The 12,658-nt window shown below is 33.4% G+C and overlaps 1 protein-coding gene across 1 annotated transcript in view; it reads right to left on the bottom strand.

The window, feature by feature from the left end:
- The window catches only part of ADAMTS19 (ADAM metallopeptidase with thrombospondin type 1 motif 19), a 228,940-nt gene that overhangs the window by 163,745 nt on the left and 52,537 nt on the right, over positions 1–12,658 (bottom strand). The window contains exons 4-6 of the mRNA XM_038551654.1: positions 12,203–12,375; positions 10,467–10,550; positions 9,641–9,798 (exon numbers count right to left, since the gene is read on the bottom strand). Coding sequence (XP_038407582.1) covers positions 9,641–9,798; positions 10,467–10,550; positions 12,203–12,375 — 415 coding nt within the window. The remainder of the gene's footprint in view (positions 1–9,640; positions 9,799–10,466; positions 10,551–12,202; positions 12,376–12,658) is intronic.

The following is a 12,658-nucleotide window of genomic DNA, read 5'->3' as shown; positions in this document are numbered from 1 at the left end:
TTCTACAAGTGGAGATTATTTTAATTATGAATTATTGTAAAAATTAGTGATCCCTACAATATTGCCATTTCTTTTCCAGAAGGTTGGAGCAGGAAAAAGTCTGTGTAGACAGTCATGGATATGCATGAACTACAGAATGATGTAAGCTAATATTAACAATGAATTATTATAACTTTTTACTATTCCTCTTGGCAAATATCTGACAGACATGATTTCTATAAAACAGATATAGAATCAATCTTTGATTACTAGAGCAAAGGAGAGAAGGGAAAAGTTCAACATAATGTTAAATAATATATTTTCAACACGAGGCACAAAATGGACTTAATATAAACTTAATACATTTATTTATTTATTTTTATCATTATTTTTAAGATTTTATTTATTTATTCATGAGACACACAACACACACACACACAGAGAGAGAGGCAGAGACACAGGCAGAGGGAGAAGCAGGCTTCATGCAGGGAGCTTGATGTGGGACTCAATCCTGGGTCTCCAGGATCAGGCCCTGGGCTGCAGGCAGCCCTAAACTGCTGAGCCTCCCGGGCTGCCCAAAATTTAATACATTTAAATCACATTCAGTATTAGGCAAGTGTTTACCATTCTGCAGTTATAAATAACAAAAATAGTACAAGTATATTAGTTTATCACATGAATTTCTTCACAAAGAATCATCTGAACTTTTATTATTCCTGTGGGTCTCTTAGCTAAGAATATTTCTCTGATATTTCAGTAGGATTCAGGGAAGGCAGAAACTGAGGCCCTTTTGCACGTTATCCTTTTTTCTTCCTTTTCTCAGTTAATTAACTCCACCCTTAAATATTTGACTTGGGTTTGTTTTAGCAACCATGCTTTCTCCTGCCTCTGCTTTTATGTTGCATATCAGAGATATCTTTGCTAGAGAGGCGCTACTGTAGAAACCTCTCATCTGACTGCAAGGGAGTGGGTCATATCCAAATGCAATACACGTAATGGAGTGTTAAAATGTGCTATGTAATGATAACTGTGTATTTCCAAACAACAGGAACAGCATAACATGTTTTCACGAATTTAAATTTCTAAATTTTTTTTTCTCAAATAAGCTATTATTTTTTTTCTGATAAATCTGAAAAAAACTAGTTAATCCCTTCTGGATCAATTGAAAGTTGGCTATTATCACTTTATGCATTAATCTTCACTACATAGAACATCTTTTATATATAAGATGTAATCTTATCAGTATTACTTGCATATGCCTTAAAAATCTACAGTTCCAACCAAATTAATGTTGCAAAATTAGTTAATTTTTGCTAATTATTAAAAAATAAATAGCAAAGAAAAAGAAAGTTTCATGAACCAAACAGGCAGATTGTCCATCAGCATTGAGTATCTTAATACCTTTTTTTTTAAATGATCTTTCTGAAAATACATGCCTAAACTAGAAAGACAACTCTAAATAAATAAGGGAAAACATACTGAAATTTTATCCCACTAAAAGTAATCCCTTGAACTACCATGTCCAAAGCTTCTAAGTTAAACCAGTGAACAGCACCTTTTTCAATATTTAAGATACAAAACTGAAAATTTTGTACATCTAAACAAAACATTTATTGGAACACTTGTTCCCAGGTTTATAATTGAAAGTTTTTAAAATCCAAATGATTGCTTGACAGCCACTGAAGCAGACCCTAACTCTTCCCTAACCCCCCAGCATCTTTCCACTGAGCAACCACCTTCAAAAATATATCATATTTCACCAGCTAATAATCACAGAATTTGCCTCCCTACCCCATCATGAGCCAAACCCATTTTTTTCCCAGAGGATCTAAAGTAAGTAATACAAGAAAATATGAATAGCCCCAAATCATCCAAACCAAGTGGCTGACATTCCAAGAGTTTCCTTCTTCACTGTCTTTTCTTGATGTCTTCCTCTAAGTACTACATAGAATTTTCTCCATCTACCAAAAAATTCCAGGGAGACATCTCTTTTGGTACTCAACTTGGACAAAGATGGTCTCTGGCTCAAAACCAACAACAAATGATGCAGGAAAATACATCCCTGTGGTGGTGGAACATATTCAGAGCCTGAGTATAATTACTGATGAAGAGGAATGGAAAAGGTTTGCTGACATCTGTCACTAGTAAATGACCAGATATATTTAGCCCTTTTCTGCATCAGAATATATAAAAATCAAATTCATCACAGGGATACCATGCCTGGTTGTATAGGATGTGTGAGAATGGATACCAGCTAAAGAGATCAGCAGATCCTCAAGTGGAGCAGGACCCAGATGTCTCCTCCGTGCTCCCTGGCGGGAGGGGGCGGTGGACTGGGGGCTGTGCAGCCAATGATGGATTTGTTTCTTTTATGTTTTAAGATAGGATTTAAAAACACATGTAAAGGTTTTGGGGTTTTTTTTTTCCTTTTTTTCTTTTTTTTCTTTTTTTTTTTTTTTAAATTCTGAAGCAGCCCTGTTTTGTACCAAGTTATTTTGGGGATAAATGTTACCGGTTGCCGTTGTGGGGAAGGTGGCGTTTTCACCTTTGCCATAATAAAACAGAGACATGTGTGGAAAAAAAAAAAAAAAAAAACTTAATTTTTAATTAAGTTAAAATTAAGTGCTTAATTCTGGGGGTATGTTTACATACTTAATTCTGGGGGTATGTTTACATACACAACAATGTAAAAAGTTCCCTTTACCATTGTGTAGTGCACAGGCTACACAAATGGATGTGGCTAGATTCATTAAGTGCCTCTTATATGCCAAGCAGTGGATAAAAGGAAAGAATACAAAGTTAAATGAAAAAGGCTTCTACTCTGAAGACAAAGAAGAGGACAATCATTTCTTTAACGTGATAAGGGCCCCACAATCAGTGAGAAAGAAGCCTGGGGAATTGTATTAAATAATGAATAGTTATGTTTTGCAATTGCCTTTGCCAGCAAACAAATGGGGAGAGAAACACCCACAACAGATGATACTGAATAATATGGTAATGCAGAAAATTAAAGAATCACATAAAAATCAAAATCTTCACCATAGGGCCAAGAATCACTGAGTGTAAAGTATATTCAGATGTAGAGGGAAAGGGATTTTTTTCTTTTTATAAATGTACAATAACTCATATCATAATGTATGAGGCTGCAACATAACTATTTGATTTACATAATGTGAAGCAAGGGACTTCATCTGTAACCAAACAACATGATAAAACTATGACAAATGCACTGCTTATTTTCAAGGGCACTTAGAGTCCCTCACACAATTTCTACTCAGCAAACAAATTAATAAAGCAAATATTTCAAAAAATGCAAGATCTTTTCTCCAAAAGCAGTGGAAGTACCTTTCAGTACTACTGAAGAATAAATTCTGAGCATTTAAAAACCGCAGATCAGATTAAAATTCTTACTCTTCAATTCTTCCACTGTCAACTTCTTACAAGGGCCCAAATAATATATTCTTAGATTCATAATATTCAAAAGTTTTTTTTGGGGGGGGTAGGGGGAGGAGGATAATTATTTGTTTGCCACCTAGCCCTGTGATCATGTGGACTGAAATTCTCTCATCTCTGGCTCATGTTGGCTCAGTGCTCCTGAAGACTGCATCACAAAGTTTCATAATGTGAGTTTATGGAAATGATACTGCTAGAATCTGGCAACTGAGAAGTCCAATAAATTCTGTTGAAGTCCTGATTTATACTTAAAAAAATGAAATGTAGACTTTAATTTCCAAGAATAAAGATGCATCCGAGAATAAGTCTCACTGTGCAGTTTTATAGTGCCCTGGGATATACCTATAAATGATTCATTCAGAAATTATTCTATGAGTCGTATCAAATTAATATATTTCTACCATTTGTGTATCTTATTAAATTTTCTCTCTTACTTGCCAATGGCATTAGTTTAAAACTAACTTACAAAAGTACTGCACATAAACCAAAAACATTTCAGTAAATATCAGAAGCAAAACTACCATTAACAAATTAAACTCTAAATTTAAGAGTATTTTCAAGAGAAATTTATGTCTTCTCCATCATTTCAAGGAGAAACATGAATATTATACTGAGAAATCATATAGTTGACAGTTGAGAGGACATGTTTTGTGTTTTTGTTACTATGATCCCACAAACACTGGGTCAGCTTTAAGCTGTTAAATCCACTGTATCACACAGAACAATTTAACAAATATATTATGGCAGATAGGTTTAGATTTATGAAAATACTTATTTTACTTGAAACCAAAATTAACAGCTATCTAAAATTCCTTCCTACTAATGTGCTCACATAATCTACAACCTCAAAAATTACCTAAGAAAAAAATATACTAGAAACTGGGCAGTGTGAGGTTAGCTTGTCAAATGTGGACGAGACCATGGAATCCATGGAGATTTAAATTTTCATTTTATCTTTCACAACCTCCTTATGAAGCTAAAGATCTGATCATCTTTATTTTTACACTAATTAAAAGGGGATCCTTCCACCTCAACTATTCAAACTTTTCATTTAGACTTTACTGATCAAATGGTGCTAGGCCACTTAGAAATAACATATTCCCTCTGGTGGGCTGATTTTCATTGTTACAGCACGGATATGGAGTGATATGTGGAAACAGGGATCCTTCATAAAAATTCCTGGGGAGAAGTAAAGGGAGATTTACTTGTCAGCATCTACCAATATTTAATATTATCAAAGTATATCCCTTGATAGTTTTTTTCCTATTTTCAACCAAAAATTTTTCTATTTTCCATTTTATTTCTATTTATTGCTAATGCAATCCAAAAGTCAAAAGCTATCTATTAGACCCTATTTTAAGTCCTCACTATCAGAATACAAAAAATTAAAGTCAACATTTCTACTACAGGATTCAGGATTGAAGAGGTGTACAAAGATTTTTTTTTTCCATAAAACAGGAAATGGCTTAGCAAAACCATAGCAAATTTTACCCCTCAAAAAAGCCTTCTGCATTGGGTTTTGAGCAGAAATCCTGTATAGACAATGAAGCTTTGGTTTTTTGATCCATAACTAAAAGATACCTTAGAAATAACCATGTCAGAATGCATTAACCACAATTGGGCTTTATATACTTTTCACCTGACGAGATCTATCTTCCTTTTCATGGTTGTTAGGTATTCAAAATATTGCTTCTGAGACTAAAGAGGATATTCATAATTTGATTACTCTTATTTTTTTCTCATTAAAATGGTATATATTTTTTATAGAAATTTGAGAAATAAAATAATAAAGTTAAAACACTAGCCTATAACCCCAGTATCTGGGACTACTTATAGTTAACATTGTTTTTTTGCCTTTTGATGTTTTTTATTACTCAAAAAATAGTTAACATTTTAATGTATATTTCTCTAGTTTTATTTCCTATGTATTCATATAACTAAATACATTGTATTTAACCATATACATGTAAAATATATATAATATTAGGATCATCCTCTCTACATGCAAGTTTTGTCTTGCCCTACCAATACCGTAACTTTAATTGTATTCCTTGTTTCTAATACCATTTTTCTCTTCAAAGCTCTGAAAAAAGAATGTTACATCCAATATTTTTTTCTTATGTTATAAAGCTTTAAAAGCCACACTCTTAACTAACCATTCTTACCTCTCTTGTCACTAGCTTTCCCTAGCAATGTAAGATAAGACAAAATAAAATGTTCTAGAGCATACGTATAGTAGTAACAAATGATTCTTAAATGTATTAAGATAATGTGGGATGAAATTACAATTCTTTCAAAATTTTTTTGAGTGTAGTTGACACACAATGTTACAAAATTATAATTTTATAAAAAAGGAAAGTGAATTTTAACTATGAGCTGACAAAATTATAAAAACATTTGTAATATAACAATAAATATTTTTCTGATAGTAGGTCTTCCACATGATTAAAAGTCTACACAGGATCTTATACAATTATTTGTTTGCAGTAAAATTATTCAAATTCACTGTACGGTAGATCTACCATATAACACAAGATATCTTATATTCTTTACCAGTACCACCATCCTCATTTTGTCAATGACGACGAGACTCAGAGAGGTCATTTAATCAATTCAAGATCATCAGCTAGTATTTGAGCAAACACAGGTCATTTCTATTTGTACATCTTTCTTACTGGGTTTTAAAGTTTTATATGTTTATATATTATATATATGTACACACATATCTCACATTTCAGATACAAATGCTTTGGTAGACAGATATATTGCCACTATTTTCTCCAATCCAAGGCTTATATTTTTCATTTTCATATCAATGTCTTTTGGACATAAGATGGTCCAAATTTTGAAAAAGTCCAAATGATTATTTTTAAGAATTTCTGATAAGTGCTTTCCTTGTATCCTATCTAAGAAATTATCATCCTCCCCAAGTCACATAGATTTTCTCTGGGTTTTTTTATTGTTGTTGTTGACGTTGTTTTTCTAAGAGTTTGATAGGTGTACCTTTCACATAGCTTTTGATGTTGCATTATGAATTACCATCACACAAGGTGTAAAGCAGGGTTGAGATTCATTTTTTTTCACATGGGTCTCCAGTTGTTGTAGATCCATTTCATTGTAAACTATCTTCCCATCACTCAATTATACTGGTGGGGTTTTTTTGAGAGTCAATACCACATATGTCTATGTATATTTCCAGATTCTTTATTTCATTTCATTCATCTGTACCACTAAGTTTCTGCCAAAACCCCATTGTTTTGACTACCAGATATAACAAGTTTTGAAATCAGATAATGTAAGCCCACCCAGTGTATTCTTCTTTTACAAAATTGTTTTGATTCTTGTGTGTCCTTTTTCCAAATACATGTTGGAATCAGCTTGTCAATTTCTTAAAAAAAAAAAAAGCTGGCATCAAACTTTCATTGAGATTATAGTTAGTCTCAGACAATGGGGGGAAGATGGACATCTTGATAATATTAAGCCTTTCAGTAAATAAAAACCCTTATTTAGATCTTTAATTTCTCTCAGCAGTGCTTATGTAGGTATCATTTTAGAAGTTTTACACATTTTCTGTTATATTATTTTCATATACTTTATGGTTTGGGAGGTTACTATAAAATTTTTCCAACTGTTCATTTCCACTATATGTAAATAAAATTGTTTTTATAAATTGACTTTATATTCTGTGGCCTTGAAAAATCCAGTTATAACTTCTGGCAATTTTACTACTATATCTCTTAAAATCTTCTTTGTACCAAAGTATATCATCTGTGAAAAGAAACACTTTTTTACTTTTTCTTCCCAATATTTATACCTTTCTTTTTCCCATCTTACTATACAGGCTCTGATCTGTTCAGTACAACTGAACAGAAGTGTAAGAGTAGATATACTTGCCTTGCTTCCAGTTCTAATGGGAAAACATTTGGTTTTCACCATTAAGTATGATGTTAGCTGTACATTTTTTGTGTACATGTGTGTACATACATTTTCATAGATTAAGAAGACATATTAAAGAATTCATTGAGAGGGGCACTTGGGTGGCTCAGTCAGTTAAGTGTCTGGCTCTTGATTTCAGTTCAGGTCATGATCTCAGGGTGGTGAGATGGAGCCCTTCATCAGGGTCCATGCTTAGTGAGGAGTCTGCTTGAGCTTCTCTCTCTCCCTTTCCCCCATCAGCTCTTTCTGTTTCTCTCTTTCTCAAATCTTAAAATTCATTGAGAATTTTTGTTGATAGGGTTTCCCTCTCCCCCATACATTAGTGGTACCATTTACTGTCTTTTGGACTCATTTTTTTTCTGATAGGAAGTCATCGATCTTAACACTGTTTCCCCTGTGTAATAGGGGAATTCAAAACTTATTTTCTGTATCTTTGGTTTTCTCTCATTTTCTATGATATACCTAGGTCCAAAAGGTTCTTTTTTTCATCAGTTTAGGAAACAGTTTCTGCCATTGCATCTTCAAATAATTTTTCTTACCCATTCTCATTCTCTTCTGCTGAGATTCAACTACAATATGTTGATCAGTAAATGCAATATCTATCTCACGGTCAATTTCTATTGACTACTTTTCCTTGACCATGGGTCATATTTTCATGTTTCTTTGCTTGGCTAATTTTTTATTATGTTTGAGAGATTGTAGATGATATGTTATGGAGATTCGGGATTCTGTTATCTTCCTCTAAAGACTGCTAACTCTTGTTTCAGAAGGCAGTTCAATTACTGGCTGGTCACTCTGCACTTAGTGAGGTTTGAGTTTATTCCTTAGTAGGGAGGATCTATCTAAAGCTCAAGATAATTCCCAAACTTTCATAAATTGGTGGGATTCTACCTCCAAATTCTATCTTCCCTAAATATCATAGAGGTGCTTGATTTCAGGCTTTGTTAGGGTAGGTCAAGAGTAGATATTTCCCTAGATCAAGTTCCCTACTATGAAAGGTCAACGTTTCCATTTTCCCAGCTAGATACCAGGAGTGATACCAAGGTATTAAAAAGGTTGCTCCACTCTTGTGGCCTGAATCTTCTCAACTCCTAGTGTCTTTTAAAAATCTAAACTCTGTAGCTGTAGCACTCTGATGCATTTGGAAAGTTTCTATCTATACATGTTCAGACCAGCCTACAAAGTACTTCCAGATGATCTGCACATGGACTTCTTGGCACCATTCCTTGCAGAAAACCTTCATCTTTGTTACCCCCAGCATGATCGATCATGGTACTCTATGTAGATTCCAACTTGCAGTATCAGTCAAATAACTGTCCCCAGGCAGAAATTTGGGTTGACTGTGGCACTCACTTAATAAATTTTCGTTTCTTTCAGAGATTGTACAATTGCACTGCTCATACTCCAATGGATTAGAGCATTGATTAGTTGCTTATTGTAGAAGTCCAATAGTAGGCACACCAACATAGGTAGAAGTGAGTGAAAGCCCATCTGTGTTCTTGCAATAGATTTTTTTCAACTTCATGATTTATAACTAGAATCGTTTTTATATAATTCAGCAACAAGAAGCTCTCATGAATTCAATAGATCCACTACAGAAAATCATGGTTAGATGTTACTGGTATTCATGATGTGAAATGTGAATACTATTGACACTAAAATTAAACTGCCTGGGAATAATGAATTACTATTCACTTTTAATAGTCCTAAGCAAGAAATTTATGATTACTAACATAGAGTGCTCATATAGAGTGTATTGTTGCCCATTATTTCACCTTTTCATACTTACTCTTGACGCTGCATCACAAATGTTTGTTAGTAGTACAGACATTCACAATGCAGCCAAAAATTAATTAGCTAGAGATTTAATTGAAATTTTTTTCTCAGATGGTACCAGAGTTTATTCATTGCTGAGTTTAACATACTGGCTGCTTTATTCATATGGTGATGACTGAAAAACATACACAGTAGTTTCAACATCTTGAAGTTCCACTAAAATTTACTTATCATCAATGGCTATGTCTTCCTATCAAACACAGAGAGCAGAATTTTTTTTTTTAATTAACTAGCCAAAAGTTTTGTCAATATGCCATCCAAAATGTGCCTGTTTAAAATCAGTTATTATGAATTGAGGGAGATGACAAAAATCATTATGCCAAAAGTTTTTTGGAACACAAACCCCGGAATAAAAACACTCTCTGAAGAAATTAATCCGATTAACAGCACAGCCATCGAATTAGGAATGTCATTTAATTGGCTTTGGAAAATTTACCTTGTTATAAGTATAGCTGCATCTACTGAAGTCATATCCTCTCCCCAGCTTGTTGACATCTCTAAATGTATATCATTCTTTTTGCCAAATTCTTCATGCTGCCACTTACAAAAACTCTCTAGCATTTTCTCTCCATGGTGCCCAATATATAGATCTGCCTGCAAAAGAAGATATTTCACTTTAAGGCAAATTATTCTCAGATATACAAAAAAAATGAAAAACTCCAGAGACATCATGAATTACTAAAGCAGACTGCTGACCATAACAACATTAATTAGAACCTGGAAGACATTCAGAATTAATTTAGCCTGAGCTAAAAATCTTAAAACTTTGTGAGGGTACAATAACTACAAAATCTGTTCCATGCTATTCTGAAAAAGAAGAGAGGTGTATTAAGAATGCAGAACTTTTAGACTTAAATAACTTAATTATTTCTACAATTTAAGACCAAATGTTTTCCAAAGTTCTAGTTAAGTAGTATACTAAAACAGTACCACAGAATATTCTATTTAAAATAAATTACAGATAAGAAAAGGTTTCAAAAGCACATGTTTAAATAAGAAAATAAAACTGTCATTAAAAATCACTTTTAAAAATTACATTTTGGAAAGTTAAGGTTTTGTTGTCAGGAACCTTGGAAACTATGAACATTCCATTTTTAGAATAAAACTGAGGTATTAACCAAATCTAAAGGCCAGTTTCATGTATAGTTTAAGTGACTTAGTAGCTATTTCTGGATTTTTCAGTTCACATTCACTTTACTTAAAAGTACCTGAGCACAACTTCTCACCCACTTAACTGAACAAAAAACTCAAGACTTTCTTACTGGAGTTTCATGGAGCAGAACAAGCTTTATCACACGAAGATTGACCTGCACACCAAGACTCTTGTGTTGGAAAAGGTTAAAAACCTAAAAACAAATAAAAATAAAAATCCTATAATAAAACTGAAAACCATATTTATTTTTCTTAAAGCCCAGACATGGGAGAAGTCTCGGTTTAGTTGAAATATTTATAACATTTAAGTAATTTAAAAATTAAGCTTAGTAGGCAAGAATAACTTAGGTAATTCATTTTAAATACCAAGAAATTTAGATCTAGCCTTCTGAGATACACATCGCAGCCTTGACTGTCTTGGCATTTCAGTAGATACAGAGGGAAGGCTGAGCTTTCACAATACTGAAGACAAGCATTTTAGTAACTAAACCATAGACTTTCTCTTAAGACCACAAAATGCCAGTGTCCTCCTTTCTTCTGAGAAATAGTCCTGAAAACTGAGCCTGCTTTATCCCACTTCCCGATTCATTCCTTGGAGTATTTTTTTTCTCTCCCCAAGCTAGCTGCCAAAAAGGAAAAAGGTTTTCAAAGCTCTTCTCTTCAATGCTACTCAGGAAGACAAGCTTGCAGGCCATTGTTGATTAATGGTATCAGATTCTCATTATAACTGTTTTTCCCAAAGCATGGTGTGTGTAGCAATGCTGGAAAGCAAGGTGAATTTTTATGTGGTACCCTGATTTTTTATAAAAGTTAGTATTTAATTTGTAATAGAACGTAAAACTGACACACCAAACCCCTGCTTTCAGATCTAGAACTACTTAGAAGAAACTGAAGCTGGCAGCCTATGTCAGTCTACCCTGTTAGAGAATGCTGGTAGAGTGTTCTGGAGCAAGCTGAACATAGAAATGACTGAAGTGTGGGAAAATCTGTTCACTGCTCAAATAAGCCAAATCATAAAAATGAGCAAAAAACAGTAAAAACGGAATTTTAAATGAGTAAAAATGGGATTTCATGAAGCATCATATATTTACCCTTGAATCATGGGTTCCTACCCTGCCTTATATGGTAATGGAATCAGAAATGGACATTTGCCTTTGGCTTTTATGTTCCTTCTCCCCTAAGAATCTCCTTCCTTCCTTCCAACCTCCTAATTCTGCCTGGCAGGAGGTTTAATCAACAGGGTATGCAATTAAGTCAAAGGATTCATTTGGTGGTAAACATGTAAGATGCTAGGTACAAACTAGATTTTTGCAGTCCAGAAATTGTCAACTGAGGTTAGCTACATGTGATCCAGATACTTAAAAATTTAGCTATCTGCCATGATGTCTTACTCATAAACTAGTATTATATCTGACATCAAATTTTACATACCTATGTAAGAGCTCAGTGGATTACCAATCTCTACTTTTCTTCCATCTCATAATGTATAATACTTTGGGTAGGGCCATGCATACAAAAAAATATAACATTTCTAATTTCAGCAAAAAGCCTTTTATAAAAGAGAATGAAAAGAAGGGCATAAAAAAAGAGAGAAAAGAATAACAGAGTTTTATCACATCAAAATCAACAATAAGGATGGTTTCTTTTACTAGAAAATGTAAATTATTATTTGATATCTCTTTTGAGATAGGAACAATTTGACATATCCAAAGCATTTTTTTTTACTGATGTCAATAAAAGAAAGGAAGAGTAATGAGTTAATTTTTAAAGAATGTCATTATACTCACACATTTCTTCCTTAGAGTTTTCTTGAAAAAATTCCAAGCGCACTTTAAAGTTTGCCTACCATATTTAAGATGGTTAGAATGAATCTCCTGGCTGCATCTGCTCCATGATAGGAAACCATTGCTGGGTCTGCAACCACTACAGTCTCTATGTTGTATTCTTGAGGTAATTTGTATGAATATCGTTTCCCTCTTCCACTTTCTGTTATTTTTTTAGATCTAGGTCTTCCTTTATCTGCAATAGAGAAATGGATTTTTCCAATGTGACTCCAGATTGGCAAAGTAAATAAAAAATTTCCATTTCCTCAATAATTTTAAAAAACATTTATTAAATACCAAAATATGCTGATGATACAAAGGTGAGCAAAAACAAGTTTCCTGCACACATGGAATCTAAGAGGGCATCTGGCTTTTCAGTATGACTTTGGAATCAAATAGACCAGACTTCTACCATTTATTAGCTCAACCACTTGGGAAACTAAGATCACTCAGCCTTGGTTTCCTCATCTGTAAAGTGA

This window comes from Canis lupus, chromosome 11 (assembly GCF_011100685.1).
Source record: "Canis lupus familiaris isolate Mischka breed German Shepherd chromosome 11, alternate assembly UU_Cfam_GSD_1.0, whole genome shotgun sequence".
Lineage (NCBI taxonomy): Eukaryota > Metazoa > Chordata > Mammalia > Carnivora > Canidae > Canis > Canis lupus.
The sequence above is the reverse complement of the archived record's forward strand: the minus strand, read 5'-3'. Positions and strand labels throughout refer to the sequence as shown.